We start from the raw sequence: 17,127 nt of genomic DNA, 5'->3' as shown, positions 1-17,127 counted from the left end.
CAGCGCTTTACAGTTTTGCACACATCATCATCACTGTCCCCGATGGGGCTCACAATCTAGATTCCCTGTCAGTATGTCTTTGGAGTGTGGGAGGAAACCGCAGTACCCGGAGGAAACCCACGCAAACACGGAGAGAACATACAAACTCTTTGCAGATGTTGTCCTGGGTGGGATTAGAACCCAGGACCCCAGCGCTGCAAGACTGCAGTGCTAACCACTACGCCACCGTGCTGCCCACAGATGCTGAAGCTCGAGCATGGACGGGAGATGAGGGAAGGGTTCTTTTTTTGACACCGAGATTCCTGTAATACGGTACGCCCCCTGAGGTCGGACGGCCCCGCACAGGCACCAGATTCCGTCGCGGCCGACGGAGGCGAGTTCTGGCTTAAGGACGAGCCCCAGAAAGAGTCCAATGCCTTGACCAAGGAGTCCATTGAACGGGACAAGTACGCGGCCCACTCAGAAGGGTTAGGCTCGACGGGGTCGGTGGAGACATTGGAGGTGGAGGCAGAAGGCGGCTGCGCACAGGCCAGGTCACAGTTCTGGCACAAAGGGTTATTGTGGACATGTGGCAACGCAGAATTGCAAGTGGCACATGAAGTAAAAAACCCAGTGTGCTTTTTATTGCCCCTTTTAGCCTCCTTAGATTGAGACATAGTGTATGTCTATTCTCCAGTAAACTGCTAATAGCAGGGCTATGGGTGCAGAGAAGGGGTTAAGCTTTTCCCTATGGAGTGGAGCAGCTTACCCATGGTCCTGTGCTGGTGTCCCCAGGGAGGAAGAGAGGGAAGTAGCGTTTTCGGCTGTAGTTCCCTACAGCAGGAGTCCCAAGATGGCGCACGAGATTTGCAAGGCTCTTGTTCAGAGCGAGGTAGTACTTACCAAGGAGGGAACCACCTCCAGCTCAATCGATCCTCCCTATGCCGGGGGATGGAGAGCATCCTGATGTGTGCTTGCCACAGGGGACTTACAGCTGTGCCTGCCGCAGGGGGCTTACGGCTACTGTGGGGACTACATGACGCCAACAGGTGAGGGCTTGAGTGCGGAGGAGCCCAGGAGACGCACATAAGAGGTATACTCTATGTGCTCGCCATCTTACAGGGGGGAGATCGGGACCGTATAGGAACCGTCGCTCTAGGGTAGATTAGGCGTGTCCCAATCGTCGCAGGAGAGGTACGGGGAGGTTGATGGTTCGGGGGAGAGCGGACCCTGAGAAGGAATCGGTCGCCCCCTTCACTCCGTTAATTAAAAAATAAAAATTTACAGAAAAAAATAACAAACGTTGGGGTCTGAGAACAGACCCAAGTGCCTCCTACAGACACTAAGCAAGAACTGGGCCGTTACTGGCCAGTTAAGGGGTGTATACTGCAGAGTAGGAGTTAATTCTTTGTGTTTACTTAGTGTCCTCCTAGTGGCAAGCAGCATAACACCCATGGTCCTGTGTCCCCCAATGAGGCGTAGGAGAATATATAATTTATATAATTGAAAGAGAAGGAAAAACGTCCGCAGCAAAGCAGAGGTCCGGCCGAAAGTCAAAGTTGACTGAGAGAGACTGTCGGACTCTAAAGCGAATTGTGAGAGGATAGCAAGACCACACTTCCGAAAATCATTGCTGAGCTCAATGAACACCTACAGAACCCAGTTTCCACGAAAACTGTCGGTAGCTGCACAAATCTGGATTCCACAGAAGAGCTGCAATTAGAAAAACGCTGCTCTCAATGACAAATGTTTCCAAGCACTTAGAGTGGTGTAGAAACATCCAGAATTGGTCCCTCGAGCAGTGGAAACATGTGATTCTCAGACGAATCATCGTTTAACCCCATTTCCGACCTCCGGCCGAGTGTACGTTTGGAGACAGCCGAAAGCAGTCCATCCAGACTGTCTTCTCCCAACCGTAAAACATGGCGGAGGTTCTGTGATGATCTGGGATGCTATTTCGTGGAGATCTGCCGGGCCAATGATATCCCTTCATGGAAGAATTAACAGCCGAGATTATTTAGGCATTTTGGGTGACCAAATGCATCCAACGGTTCAAGCACTGTCGCCATCTTTCAGGATGATAATGCACCAATTCATACAGCTAGAATTGTTAAAGCATGGCACGAGGAACATTCTAATGAAGTTGAGCATCTCATCTGGCCCCCACAATCCCCAGACCTCAACATTATTGAGCATTTATGGTCGATTTTAGAGATTCAAGTTAGACGTCGATTTTATATGGCTGAAAACACCCAAAAGTGACACCATTCTAAACACTGCACCCTTTAAGGTGTTCAAAACCACATTCAAGAAGTTTATTAACCCTTCAGGTGTTTCACAGCAGCAGAAGCAACATGGAAGAAAAAAAATTAACATTAACTTTTTAGTCACAAAAATGATCTTTTAGCAACAATTTTTTTGTTTTCCCAAGGGTAAAAGGAGAAAGTGGACAGCAAAAGTTGTTGCTCTGGTCATCTCCGGCCCTTCGCGCAATGTATCCTTGGGAACGGAGGCCGCTGCTTGCACCGCCGAGAGCTGGGGCCACTCGGAGTGTAAGTATATCCATATTTTTTCTTTTTTTTTTTTACATGAATATGGATCCCAGGGCCTGAAGGAGAGTCTCCTCTCCTCCAGACCCGGTTAATCATCCAGGACCACTCCCTGCACACGCCGTACCCGATGTATAAGACGACCCCTGACTTTTGATACGATTTTCAGGGGTTAAAAAGTCGTCATACATACCGTGTGTGTATAAGACAACCCCCGACTTTTGATATGATTTTCAGGGGTTACAAAGTCACAAAGTCGTCATATACATTGTGTGTGTGTGTGTGTGTGTGTGTGTGTGTGTGTGTGTGTGTGTGTGTGTGTGTGTGTGTATATATATATACATATATACACACACACACATACATACACACATATATACATACACATGTACAGACACACACTGCTCAAAAGAATAAAGGGAACACTAAAATCCCACATCCTAGATATCACTGAATGAAATATTCCAGTTGTAAATCTTCATTCATTACATAGTGGAATGTGTTGAGAACAATAAAACCTAAAAATTATCAATGTAAATCACAACTAATATCCTACGGAGGTCTGAAGTTGGAATGATGCTCAAAATCAAAGTGGAAAATTAAGTTACACGCTGATCCAACTTCAGTGGAAATGCCTCAAGATAAGGAAATGATGCTCAGTAGCGTGTGTGGCCTCCACGTGCCTCTATGACCTCCCTACAACTCCTGGGCATGCTCCTGATGAGGCGGAGGATGGTCTCCTGAGGGATCTCCTCACAGACCTGGACTATAGCATCCGTCAACTCCTGGACAGTCTGTGGTGCAACGTGACGTTGGTGGATGGTGCGAGACATGATGTCCCAGATGTGTTCAATTGGATTCAGGTCTGGGGAATGGGCGGGCCAGTCCATAGCTTCAATGCCTTCATCTTGCAGGAAATGCTGACACACTCCAGGCACATGAGGTCTGGCATTGTCCTGCATTAGGAGGAACCCAGGGCCAACCGCACCAGCATATGGTCTCACAAGGGGTCTGAGGATCTCATCTCGGTACCTAATGGCAGTTAGGCAACCTCTGGCGAGCACATGGAGGGATGTGCGGCACTCCAAAGAAATGCCACCCCACATCGTCACTGACTTACTGCCAAACCGGTCATGCTGAAGGATGTTGCCGGCAGCAGATCGCTCTCCACGGTGTCTCCAGACTGTCACATGTGCTCAGTGTGAACCTGCTTTCATCTGTGAAGAGCACAAGGCGCCAGTGGCGAATTTGCCAATCCTGGTGTTCTGTGGCAAATGGCAAGCGTCCTGCTGTGAGCACAACCCCCATCTGTGAACGTCAGGCACCCAGACCGCCCTCATGGAGTCGGTTTCTAACAGTTTGTGCAGACACATGCACATTTGTGGCCTGCTGGAGGTCATTTTGCAGAGACTAACTGCACATGCGCCCCACAATGTGTTATGATGATTTATTCACACTGCGGGGCTGGGAATCGTGCGCATGCGCAGTTAGTCTCTGCAGCTGTCCCCATCTCCCTCCGCCTCTTTCCTCCAGCGTTATAAGACTCGTCTGCACTGCAGCATTAGCGTGATAAGCTAAATGCTGGTGTGAGGATCAGCTGTGAGTTCCAGGGCAGCACGCACGGCGCATGCCCGAAAAATGAGAGCATAGCGCAGGCGCCGGTGACGTGAATACAAACAGATGCACTGAGGGGATAATTGACGGCTGAGAGGTGGTTGAGTCCAGGGGGAAACAAACATACCCCCGGGACTTAATACAGGTATAGCGTGCAATTTATAAAACTGAATATTTCAGCGTTATTAGGCCATGTTCACACAGTGCGTTTTTTACCGCGGAACCGCGGCGGTTTTGCCGCTGCGGTTCCGCAGCTGTTTTCCATGCAGGGTACAGTACACTGTACCCTATGGAAAACAGGACACACTGTGCACATGGTCCGGAAATTGTTAAAAAAAAGACGCGCTGAATAGCTCCCGGAAAAAAGAAGGAGCATGTCAATTCTTTTTCCGGAGCCGCAGCGGTTCTGCACCCATAGACCTCCATTGTGAGGTCCAAACCGCAGTAAAACCCGCAGATCAAAAATATATCTGCGGGTTTTACTGCGATTTGATGTGCAGAACCGCTGCAGCAGGAAGTGCGGGGAGCGGGCGGAAGTGCGTGGGCGGAGTGTGGCTGCCCCCCCCGTGTTCCGATCCCGCCCCCCCGTGCTCCGATGCCCCCCCCCAGTGCTCTGATGCCCCCCCCGTGCCCTAATCTCCCCCCCTTATACTCACCCGGCGTCCCGGTGTCCGTCCGGCCGTCTTCTCCCTGGGCGCCGCCATCTTGCAAAATGGCGGGCGCATGCGCAGTGCGCCCGCCGAATCTGCCGGCCGGCAGATTCGTTCCAAAGTGCATTTTGATCACTGAGATATAACCTATCTCAGTGATCAAAATAAAAAAAATAGTAAATGACACCCCCCCCCCTTTGTCACCCCCATAGGTAGGGACAATAAAAAAAATAAAGAATTTTTTTTTTTTTTTTTCACTAAGGTTAGAATAGGGGTAGGGGTAGGGTTAGGGGTAGGGTTAGGGGTAGGGTTAGGGGTAGGGGTAGGGTTAGGGGTAGGGTTAGGGGTAGGGTTAGGGGTAGGGTTAGGGGTAGGGTTAGGGTATTTTCAGCCATTTTAACCCTAAAAAAATTCCTAGAAAACACACAGACTCTGGCTAGAAAACTGCATCAAAAAAACGCATCAAAAAACGCATCAAAAACGGACCAAAAAAGGACCAAAAAAAGGACCTGCGTTTTCTGCCAAGAGCTGCAGTTTTTTAAAAAACAGTCAGGAAAAAAAAAGGATGGAAATCCTGAACGTGTGAACATACCCTTAGGGAGCAAAAACGTAAGAGCCACCTTCACAGAATGCAGCCTTAGTGCTGCAGAAGGTGGCTCTTACTTAAAATCGCCCTGGGGTGGTGACAGGTTTCCTTTATTTTTTTTGAGCAGGGTACGTACAGCAGGTACGTACAGTAGGTACGTATGTATGTATGATATTTTTATTTATTTTTTTCTCTATTTTCGGAAGTGCTTGCATATTATAAGGTTCAGTAACCAAAGAAAACTTTAGAATTTAAGGATTGTTTTTCAATATTGAGACTTGAAAAATAAACTAATACCATACTCTTGCATATTGATGAAAACATTCACTGTAGTAATATCGTAGTGGATGTCACCACCTTCATTTCACTCACCCTCCTCCTGACTTGAAGTCTCAGAGCTGTCTTCTTGGCTTTTACAATACTTTGAACCAGGCTGTAAATGACCTGATGAAATATGGAACATCAGAATGACCCGTAGTATAGTTTGACAGTATTTAGTGCCCACCCCTTTCTCTGCAATCATTCACGGAAACAACAGGGAAATGACGACATGGGATAAAACAATAGAAAAGACGAGCAACGTGAAGCAAAACTATCAATATGGGAGAGGGAGAAACAGTTGTGGCCATAAATATTGGAACAGTTCATAGATGAGGAGTGTGAAATTTTTTTGTCCTGTGACAGATGTCTGGTCCAAGATTATAATGCCCCCAAATGGTCTGAAGAGCTTGTTCCTTAGTGGATATAGAAAGATGAAGGAAAACAAGCCCAATATTCACTATATACTTTTACAGGCGAGATCACTGCTGGCTTTTCAGAAAAAAATAAACTAGCCCCTTCCTGACATGGCCAATTTCCATTTTTGCACTCCAGTTTTTTTTCTTCCCTTCTCTATTTGTCCACCACTTTTTTTTTTAGATTTCCACACACAGACGTACACGAGCTTGTTTTTTTGTGGGACTGTTATGTAGTTTTGAATCACACTTAATTTTACTGGAAAATGGGAAAGAAAATTCCAAGTGTGGTGAAGTTGCAAAAAAAAAAAAAAAAAAAAACAACCCTGCAGATTGGACATTTTTGTTTTATTGTTTTTAACAATGTACATTTTGTGGTACAAATGACCTGGCGCCATTAACTTTTCTCACCATTTTCCATGACTATTTCATTTTAGTCGAAGCCTTGCGAAGGACTTATTTTTACGGCGGGACAAGACAACAATTCTATTGATACCGTTTTGGGATATAACATTATGATCATGACTTACTGCATGGCCCCCCAAAAATTGCAATTTTGAGGTTTTGAATTTAATCATTTTCTCTCTAGGCAGTTTACCAGATTAATTTTAGATTTTGATAAATCTAACAAGTATGCAGTAATACCAAATGTGTCTATTTTTTAAGTTTCTACTTTTAATGGGGAAAAAGTGAGTTAATTGAATCTTTAGGTTTTAATTTTTTTTTTTTTTTTTTTATGCTTTTCATGTATTTGTTAGTTCCGTCAGGGTAATTGACCTGTGACTTTCTGTTTGCTGTACTATATACAGCAAAACTTCAGTACTGCTGCATATAGTAAGAATCACACTCTCCACTGCAACCCAGCAGAAGGCTGGGTATGAACGGACCTCCATGACAGCAGGCACAGTGGTCTTCAACAGCTGCCATAGCAACCCATAGGCGCCCAGTGATCACACGGCCAATAGATGCTTAGAATGAAGCTCAATTCTTCCCCCTCTTAAAGAGAGCCTGTCATCAGGATTATGCGTGTCACACTAAAGGTATGGGCATAATAGCGCTGTCATCCTGACTTAGTATAACTCTTATATGCAGCCTGTTTTTTTGTTAAATTAGATGTTTCGGATTCCTAAACTCTTTGTGCATTGGGGCAGGATTGTGGGTAAGGTCTTCGACTCAGCAGTCGACCCTCTGCTGTTTTTATTTTCTTGCTCATCTAAATTTTGCGCTGGCGCCATCTTAACTGTGGGCAGCGCTTTGGTAGATTGATCTGACCCGGTGGGGGGTTTCAGCAAAATGACGCCGGTGGCAGCACAGATTTAGATCTTGACTGAATGATGAGCCGAGATCTCATTCTGCACATGCAATGCCACTATTTCACTGAAGACCACCGGAAGTCAATCAGCGCACAAGTTTTTTTTTTTTTTACCTGTGCAGAGATAATCCCATGTATGTGCCCCTGCTGTGTACTGTGTAATGGCAGTGTGTGACCATACAGGAACATGGTCTGGTCGCACCACTGCTCCTGGGCAGGGGAGGAAACAAAAAGGGCATACAGGCAGGACAGCACGGGTTCACAGCTGCTGTTGTTTATGACATGAAACATTTACCTGCCAGCTTTAAAAAAAATAAATAAATAATTATATATATATATATATATATATATATATATATATATATATATATATATATATATATCACACAGCTTGTAGGAAGAGGAGGTGCTGGCTGGACTGGATGTATCCACGATCAAAAGTATTTAAGCTAAATCAGATGCACTCAGTTATTTGGCGATGCCCCTTCTAGGTCTGGCTACCTGTTCCAAGACCTGAAAATCTTAGTTGTGACACCAAGGAGTAACAATTGAGATTTCAGGTCTTGAACAGGTAGCCAGACCTAGAAGGGTGGCAACGATGTGAAAATAAAGAAAGGGAATACAAACTTTAGCACCCAAGGGCCTTAAGTAGGGAATTATACTTTTTAGTCCATTCATCATGACCATTAAATGTGATCATCATTACAAAACAGTTGCTATCCTTTCCGTTGCATTTTGTCTTCACACCTCAATCAGACTAACAATTTAGTGTGGAATGTTGTTCCTCTTGTATTATTCTGTTTCAGCACACCCTTCTCTGATGAACACAGAGCCCGAGCTATACTTACGAACAGTTCATTCTCCTAACCATATTTTTACCTTTTCAGACTCACTGATACCCACATAACAGGGAGTAAGTACACCTGGTTAGTCCAGCCTCCATTTTGCCCTTATTTTCATTTTTTCCACCCTTTCTTATATTTCTTGTTCATTTTCTTCATTCTGCTCGTTTTCCCTCATATTTTTCTCTTTTTTTCATTTATATTTGTCCTTTAAGTTTTCTTCTCCCCCCTTTCTTTTTTTTGTATTTTATTTTCATATTCATCACCAATTCTTTGTTCACCTTTCCAAAGGTATCATCATTTTACAATCACTGAATTTTTTAACCATTTTTATTTATTAAACTTATTTTTTAGCACCAGCATCGTTCTTATTTTATTCATGTTTATTTTTCCTTTCCCCCTCCCGCTGTGATAGGCACCAATTAATTCCCATTTATATCATATTAAATCAATGAACTGTTTATTCATCATACAATTCTGTCCCGTTTACCTAACATGGCGCAGTTTCACTTTTACATTCATACTAGTTTTTCCCACGTGCTTAATAGCACCTCTCCAATCTTATTAAGATCACAAGATGTCCTGCGATTTGTTTTCTCACCACTGTGCAGTGACCGCATTGCGCATGCGCAATACACCGTGCGCTTCAGACCTCTCTGACATTTGAAACCGGAAGTGCGGCTCCTAGCGCTTATTTAAACTGACCCACTGCCATCCATGCCTCTACACCAACACCGCTTAGTGCACAACCGCACTCCTACACTGGGCTCCCTGGACATTAGATTTCCAAGGTCAGTAATATAATGCTTCACTTCTTTTACCTTCATTCCTGGGCTCTCAAAAAACTGCATTTTTCCTTGCAATCCCCCAGCACTTCAAGCTGAGAAACACTGTTGTACACACCAGGCAGTTAAAGTCAAGTATAGCTCAGTTATTCCTTGTATACCTCTTAACTATATGATTAACCCTTTTCTTGTCATGAGTCTATTAGGCAGATTAGCACATATTTATTATAGACTCCACCTGCAAGCTCATGTCTCTTGTTTTCTTTTATTTTATATGTATTTTGTTCACAGCTGCTTTGAAACTCCATTGTGTTTCAATACTTTATTCTTTTAATGCTTGCTAGCAGCCTTCTATGATTTATTAGTGCATTTCTTTGTATGTTTTACCAATGTTTGTACATTTAATGTATCGCTGTATATTCTATTGATTATGTACTTTATATTATATAATAATCCTTTGTATCTATCTTCACTTGTCTTTTAACTACGTTTAAAAAAGACTGACTGGGTCGAAACGTCACTCGCTACTTGATTTTTTGCCAATCGCAAAAAAATGTTTTATTTATTGTGGTGTAAAATTAACATGAATTAAAATCAAAGATTTTGCAAACTACTGAGAGTGCGGCTGATTTAACCCCTTAGCGACCGCCAATACGCCTTTTAACGGCGGCCGCTAAGGGTACTTAAACCACAGCGCCGTTAATTAACGGCGCTGTGGAAAAAGTCCATAGCGCCCCCCAGAGGCCGATTTTCTCCGGGGTCTCGGCTGCCGAGGGTAGCCGAGACCCCAGAGAACATGATTCGGGGGGTTTTTAACCCACCCCGCATTTGCGATCGCCGGTAATTAACCGTTTACCGGCGATCGCAAAAAAAAAAAAAAAAAAAAAAAAAGCGATCTGTTTTTAATTTCTCTGTCCTCCGATGTGATCGCACATCGGAGGACAGAGAAAAGGGGTCCCAGGAGGCCCCCCAATACTCACCTAGCTCCCCCGATGCTCCTCGTGTCTCCCGGTGGGCGCCGCCATCTTCAAAATGGTGGGCGCATGCGCAGTGCGCCCGCCGGCCGGCACCGGGAGAATCTTTGGGGTCTCGGCTGCCGGGGGTAGCCGAGACCCCAAAGAGCACGATCGGGGTCGGTATTACCGACCCCTGTTTTGCGATCGCCGGTAATTAACTGTTTACCGGCGACCGCAAAAAAAAAAAAAAAAGTGTAATTCTCTGTCCTCTGATGTGATCGCACATCAGAGGACAGAGAAATAGGGGGATTCGGGGACCTGGATCCTCTTGCTGCTCCTCCTGGCCGCCGGCAGCAGAACATGGCGGACGCATGCCCAGTGCGCCCGCCATCTGTCTCCATCTGCCGGCCGGCAGGAGAACAGCAGTTGGGGCTAAAATTAGGGGTAGGGTTAGGGGTAGGGGTAGGGTTAGGGGTAGGGTTAGGTTAGGGGTAGGGTTAGGTTAGGGGTAGGGTTAGGTTAGGGGTAGGGTTAGGTTAGGGGTAGGGTTAGGTTAGGGGTAGGGTTAGGGTTAGGTTAGGGGTAGGGTTAGGTTAGGGGTAGGGTTAGGGGTAGGGTTAGGTTAGGGGTAGGGTTAGGTTAGGGTTAGGGGTAGGGTTAGGGTTAGGTTAGGGGTAGGTTAGGGTAGGGCTAGGGTTGGGGCTAAATTTAGGGTTAGGGTTGGGGCTAAACTTAGGGTTAGGCTTCTTTCACACTTACGTCGGTACGGGGCCGTCGCAATGCGTCGGCCCGACATACCGACGCACGTTGTGAAAATTGTGCACAACGTGGGCAGCAGCTGTAGTTTTTCAACACATCCGCTGCCCAATCTATGTCCTGGGGAGGAGGGGGCGGAGTTACGGCCACGCATGCGCGGTCAGAAATGGCGGATGCGACGTACAAAAAAACGTTTCATTGAACGTTTTTTTGTGCCGACGCTCCGCCAAAACACAACTGATCCAGTGCACGACGGACGCGACGTGTGGCCATCCGTCACGATCCGTCGGCAATACAAGTCTATGGGCAAAAAACGCATCCTGCGGGCACATTTGCAGGATCCGTTTCTTGTCCAAAACGACGGATTGCGACGGAATGCCAAACGACGCAAGTGTGAAAGTAGCCCTAGGGCTAGGGTTAGGGTTGGGGCTAAAGTTAGGGTTAGAGCTGGGATTAGGGTTAGGGTTTGGATTAGGGTTCGTATTAGGGTTAGGGTTGGCATTAGGGTTACGCTTGGGATTAGGGTTAGGTTTGGGATTAGGGTTAAGGTTAGGGTTGTGATTAGGGGTGTATTGGGATTAGGGTTAGGTTTGAGGTTAGGGTTGAGATTAGGATTAGGGGTGTGTTGGATTTAGGGTTTTGATTAAGGTTATGGTTAGGGTTGACATTAGGGTTGTTTTGGGGTAAGGGTTGTGATTATGGTTAGGGTTAGTGATTAGGATTATGGATGAGGTTGGGATTAGGGTTAGGGGTGTGTTGGGGTTAGGGTTGGAGCTGGAATTGGGGGGTTTCCACTGTTTAGGTACATCAGGGGGTCTCCAAACACGACAGCCAATTTTGCGCTCAAAAAGTCAAATGGTGCTCCCTCCCTTCTGAGCTCTGCCGTGCGCCCAAACAGTGGGTTACCCCCACATATGGGGCATCAGCGTACTCGGGATAAATTGGACAACAACTTCTGGGGTCCAATTTCTCTTGTTACCCTTGTGAAAATAAAAACTTGGGGGCTACAAAATCTTTTTTGTGAAAAAAAAAATATTTTTTATTTTCACGGCTCTGCATTATAAACTTCTGTGAAGCACTTGGGCATTCAAGGTTCTCACCACACATCTAGATAAGTTCCATGGGGGGTCTAGTTTCCAAAATGGGGTCACTTGTGGGGGATTTCTACTGTTTAGGCACATCGGGGGCTCTCCAAACGCGACATGGCGTCCGATCTCAATTCCAGCCAATTCTACATTGAAAAAGTAAAACGGCACTCTTTCTCTTCCAAGCTCTGCGGTGCGCCCAAACAGTGGTTTACCCCCACATATTGGGTATCGACGTACTCAGGAGAAATTGCACAACAACTTTTGTGGTCTAATTTCTCCTGTTACCCTTGTGAAAATAAGAATTTGTGGGCAAAAAGATCATTTTTGTGTAAACAAAAGCGATTTTTTATTTTCACGGCTCTACGTTATAAACTTCTGTGAAGCACTTGGGGGTTCAAAGTGCTCACTACACATCTAGATAAGTTCCTTAAGGGGTCTAGTTTCCAAAATGGTGTCACTTGTGGGGAGTTTCCACTGTTTAGGTACATCAGGGGCTCTCTAAATGTGACATGGTGTCCGATCTCAATTCCAGCCAATTCTGCATTGAAAAAGTCAAACGGCGCTCCTTCACTTCTAAGTTCTGCGGTGCGCCCTAACAGTGGTTTACCCCCACATATGGGGTATTGGCGTATTCAGGAGAAATTGCATAACAAAATTTATGGTTACATTTCTGTTTTTACACTTGTGAAAATAAAAAAAATGGTTCTGAATTAAGATGTTTGCAAAAAAAAGTTAAATGTTCATTTTTTCCTTCCACATTGTTTCAGTTCCTGTGAAGCACGTAAAGGGTTAATAAACTTCTTGAATGTGGTTTTGAGAACCTTGAGGGGTGTAGTTTTTAGAATGGTGTCACACTTCATTATTTTCTATCATATAGACCCCTCAAAATGACTTCAAATGTGATGTGGTCCCTAAAAAAAAATGGTGTTGTAAAAATGAGAAATTGCTGGTCAACTTTTAACCCTTATAACTCCCTAACAAAAAAAAATTTTGTTTCCAAAATTGTGCTGATGTAAAGTAGACATGTGGGAAATGTTATTTATTAACTATTTTTTATGACATATCTCTCTGATTTAAGGACATAAAAATACAAAGTTTGAAAACTGCAAAATTTTAAAAATTTTCGCCATATTTCCGGTTTTTTCATAAATAATCGCAAGTAATATCGAAGAAATGTTACCACTAACATGAAGTACAATATGTCACGAAAAAACAATCTCAGAATCAGCGGGATCCGTTGAAGCGTTCCAGAGTTATAACCTCATAAAGTGACAGTGGTCAGAATTGCAAAAATTGGCCTGGTCATTAAGTACCAAATTGGCTCTGTCACTAAGGGGTTAAGCTTAAAAAAAAGCAGGGAAATGATTAACCTCAGAAACCAACAGTTGTGATCCCATGCTGTCCTGTCTGTATACTTTCTTTTGCTTCCTCCCCTGCACTGTCAGATACATCTATTTCACAGTAGGGGCACATTTATAAGATTATCTCAGTACAGGAACATTGTTGTTTTTTTTTTTTGTTTGTTTTTTTAACACATCCAACTGTGGAACTTGTTTTTCTTCCAAGATCTATTGATTAAAATGTACTTTGTTCATGGGACAACTCCTTTAATTTTGTATTATTAATCATTCCTCTGAAACAAAGTGCTGTGGAATATGGCACTATATAAATATTAGAAAAATATTTTATTAAGGATTCTTCATTTGCAGTATTCAATACACCAGGAAAATCTGAATAAAGTGAGAAACATAGAATGTACTGCTTAAACTTAAATTGTAAGAGACCTCACTCCTCCTATATGTTACTTGGTCATTTCTTTAACGTCTGTACATGTAATTGTAAAATGCTGTGGAATATGTTGGCACTATATGGATAAAATTATATTATGGTTTAGAATTTTTTTTATACTTTTGACCCGTAATCTCAGAAAGTGTTATTTCAGACACACAAAAATAACCCAACAGCTAGTAAGTGTCATATTACTTGCAGCCGGACTGCACGGGCTCACATTTCAAACGTTCAGTGTAATGGTCATCTTTTCTAAAATAACAAGGAGAGACATTCCATTTACAATATTTGCTTACTGTTGGAGTTCGTAGTTTCTTCCTGGATATTTCGGAAAAAGTTGTACACCTTTTGGTTTTGAAGAAGAGCCTGGGATGGCGATGAAAAGATCTGCCTTAAAAAGGGAAAATGAAATGATAACTATACAGTTATACATTGTTCTTTATTCTCGTGATCTAAGCAGGGCTGTGGAGTCAGAATAAAAACAGGATTTTTGGTTGCTCATCGTAAAATCTGTTTCTTGAAGCCTCCATTGGGGGACACAGGAACCATGGGTGTATGCTGCTGCCACTAGGAGGCTGACACTATGCAAATAAAAAAGTTAGCTCCTCCTCTGCAGTGTACACCCCACCGACTGGCATTATACTCTTCAGTTAGTGAGAAAGCAGTAGGAGAAAAGAACAAGGTTGAAAAACCATAACCACAAACTTGAGAACTGTAAACGTGAGAACAGTCATAAAACATAACAGAAACATTGGGAGGGAGCGGTGTCCCCCAATGGAGGCTTCAAGAAACAGATTTTACGGTAAGCAACCAAAAATCCTGTTTTCTTTATCGCCTCTCATTGGGGGACACAGGAACCATGGGACGTACCAAAGCAGTCCCACGGGTGGGAAAGACAGACTTCCATCAGGTCAGAGGACTCACCACTGCCGCCTGCAAGATCCTTATGCCTAGGCTGGCGTCCGCCGAAGCGTAGGTATGGACCTTGTAAAATTTGGCGAACGTGTGGATGGAAGACCAAGTTGCCGCTTTGCAAAGCTGTAGGGCGGAAGCCCTGTGGTGCACCGCCCAGGAGGCGCCGACTGCCCATGTAGAGTGAGCCTTAATCCCAGGAGGGGGCACTCTGTTCTTGACCCGGTAAGCCTCCAAAATTGCCAATCTGATCTAGCGAGCAATAGTCGCTTTAGAAGCCGGTTGGCCTCTGCGCGTGCCATCAGGAATGACGAAAAAGGAATCCGTCTTCCGGAAAGTGGACGTTCTGTCCAGATAGATCCTCACCGCCCTGACAAGGTCCAGCTTGTTCAACGATCGCTCCAGAGGATGAGTCGGAGCTGGACAAAAGTAAGGTAGAACGATGTCCTCGTTGAGGTGGAAGGTGGAAACCACCTTAGGAAGAAAAGAAGGTGGGGGCCGGAAGACCACCTTGTCCTGGTGAATGACCAAAAACAGAGGGCGGCAAGACAGGGCCACCAACTCGGAAACGCGGCGAATAGACGTGATGGCCACAAGAAAGGTCACCTTCCAAGATAGAACTGATAGAGGAATCTGTTTAAGAGGTTCAAAGGGAGAAACCCTCAGAACATCCAGTACCAGGTTTAAGTCCCATGCCTCCACAGGGGCTCTGTACGGCGGGACAGCATGGGCTACCCCTTGAAAGAAGGTCTTAACCTGTGGCCGAGAGGCCAAGGTCTTCTGAAAGAGGATGGAAAGCGCAGAGACTTGACCCTTCAGGGAGCTAAGAGCCAGGCCCGAATCCAGTCCTGCCTGAAGGAAGGCCAAAAGAGAAGGCAGGGAAAAAACCATAGGCGGAACGCGGTTGGACTCGCACCAACGGAAGTAAGCCTTCCAGGTGCGGTAGTAGATCCTGGAAGACGAAGGCTTCCGAGCCTGAATCATGGTGTGAATCACCCGCTCCGAAAGGCCGGACGCTTTTAAAACCGCGGTCTCAACAGCCACGCCGTTAAACTGAGCGACCGAGAATTCAGGTGGCAGATCGGACCCTGGGACAGCAGATCGGGCCTGTCTGGAAGGCGCCAGGGAGCGTCCGTGAGAAGGTTGACGAGCTCCGCGAACCAAGCTCTCCTGGGCCAATCCGGGGCGATCAGGATGACCGGCACCCCTTCCGCTTTGATCTTCTTCAACAGCTTGGGAAGTAATGGAAGGGGTGGGAACAGGTAGGGCAGCTCGAACTGTGACCAAGGAATGGCCAGAGCATCGACACCCACTGCGAGAGGATCGCGGGACCTGGAGATGAACTGCGGAACCTTCCTGTTGATTCGAGACGCCGTGAGATCCACATCCGGAGTCCCCCATCGAAGACAAATCTGATGGAAGACCTCCGGATGCAAGGACCATTCCCTTGCCACGAGGCCCTCGCGGCTGAGGAAGTCGGCGGCCCAGTTGTCCACGCCGGGGATATGCACCGCGGATATCACCAAAACCGTTGCCTCTGCCCAAAGGAGGATCTTGGGTACCTCGGCAAGGGCCAAGGAGCTCCGGGTCCCCCCCTGATGGTTGACATATGCCACAGCCGTGGCGTTGTCCGTCTGGATCCGGACTGGAAGGCCCCTGAGGATCCTTTCCCAGTGGCGGAGGGACAGAAAGATGGCCCGAATCTCGAGGACATTGATTGGCAAAGTTGACTCCTGCGACGACCAACGGCCCTGAACCGTCAGGTGGCGAAAAACCGCACCCCAGCCGATCAGGCTGGCGTCCGTTGTCACCACCTGCCAGTGAACTAGAAGGAAGGACCTGCCCTGGGAGATGAGAGGTGACGTCAGCCACCAGTTGAGGGACCGCTTGACCCGAGAAGAGAGTCTGATCGGCCGATCCAGGGAGAAGACAGACCTGTCCCACTGAGACAGAATGGCTTGCTGAAGGGGTCGCGAATGAAATTGGGCGAAGGGAATCGCTTCCAATGTAGCTACCATCCTCCCCAGAACCTTCATGGCCGAACGGAGGGAGGGAGGCCGAGGACCCTGGAGCAAGCGTATGTCCCGACAAAGAGTGGATCTCTTGTCTTTGGGAAGGAAGACTCTGGTCTGACGAGTGTCGAAAAGCATGCCCAGAAAGATGATGCGCTGAGAAGGAATAAGGCAGGACTTCTTCCGGTTGACCAGCCACCCGAAACGGGCTAAGGTGTCGAGAACAATGGACAGGCTTTCGTGGGCCTGAGCAAAGGACGGAGCCTTGATGAGGATGTCGTCGAGGTATGGAAAAAGGACCAAGCCTCTGACTCTTAAGATGGCCATCAGCGCCGCCATGATCTTCGTGAACACCCTTGGCGCGGTTGCGAGACCGAACGGCAGGGCGACGAACTGAAAATGATCTCGTTGCACTGCGAAGCGCAGGAAACGGTGATGTCCGGGAAATATCGGGACATGTAGGTAGGTGTCCTGGACATCTATAGAACATAGAAATTCCTGAGCCTCCATGGAAGCAATTACTGAACGAAGGGATTCCATCCTGAAGTGTCTCAGGCGAACTCT

The 17,127-nt window shown here is 46.0% G+C and overlaps 1 protein-coding gene across 4 annotated transcripts in view; it reads right to left on the bottom strand.

The window, feature by feature from the left end:
• ZCCHC2 (zinc finger CCHC-type containing 2) overlaps positions 1–17,127 on the bottom strand; it is an 85,363-nt gene that overhangs the window by 21,085 nt on the left and 47,151 nt on the right. For 2 of the 4 annotated variants that reach the window (XM_069730635.1, XM_069730636.1), the window contains exons 6-7: positions 13,936–14,030; positions 5,751–5,822 (exon numbers count right to left, since the gene is read on the bottom strand). In XM_069730635.1, the coding sequence (XP_069586736.1) occupies positions 5,751–5,822; positions 13,936–14,030 (167 nt within the window). The remainder of the gene's footprint in view (positions 1–5,750; positions 5,823–13,935; positions 14,031–17,127) is intronic. The other 2 variants (XM_069730637.1, XM_069730638.1) reach the window with 1 other exon arrangement.

Source organism: Ranitomeya imitator, chromosome 6 (genome assembly GCF_032444005.1).
Source record: "Ranitomeya imitator isolate aRanImi1 chromosome 6, aRanImi1.pri, whole genome shotgun sequence".
NCBI classification, from domain to species: Eukaryota; Metazoa; Chordata; class Amphibia; order Anura; family Dendrobatidae; genus Ranitomeya; species Ranitomeya imitator.
This window is presented reverse-complemented; position numbering and strand designations above follow the sequence as displayed.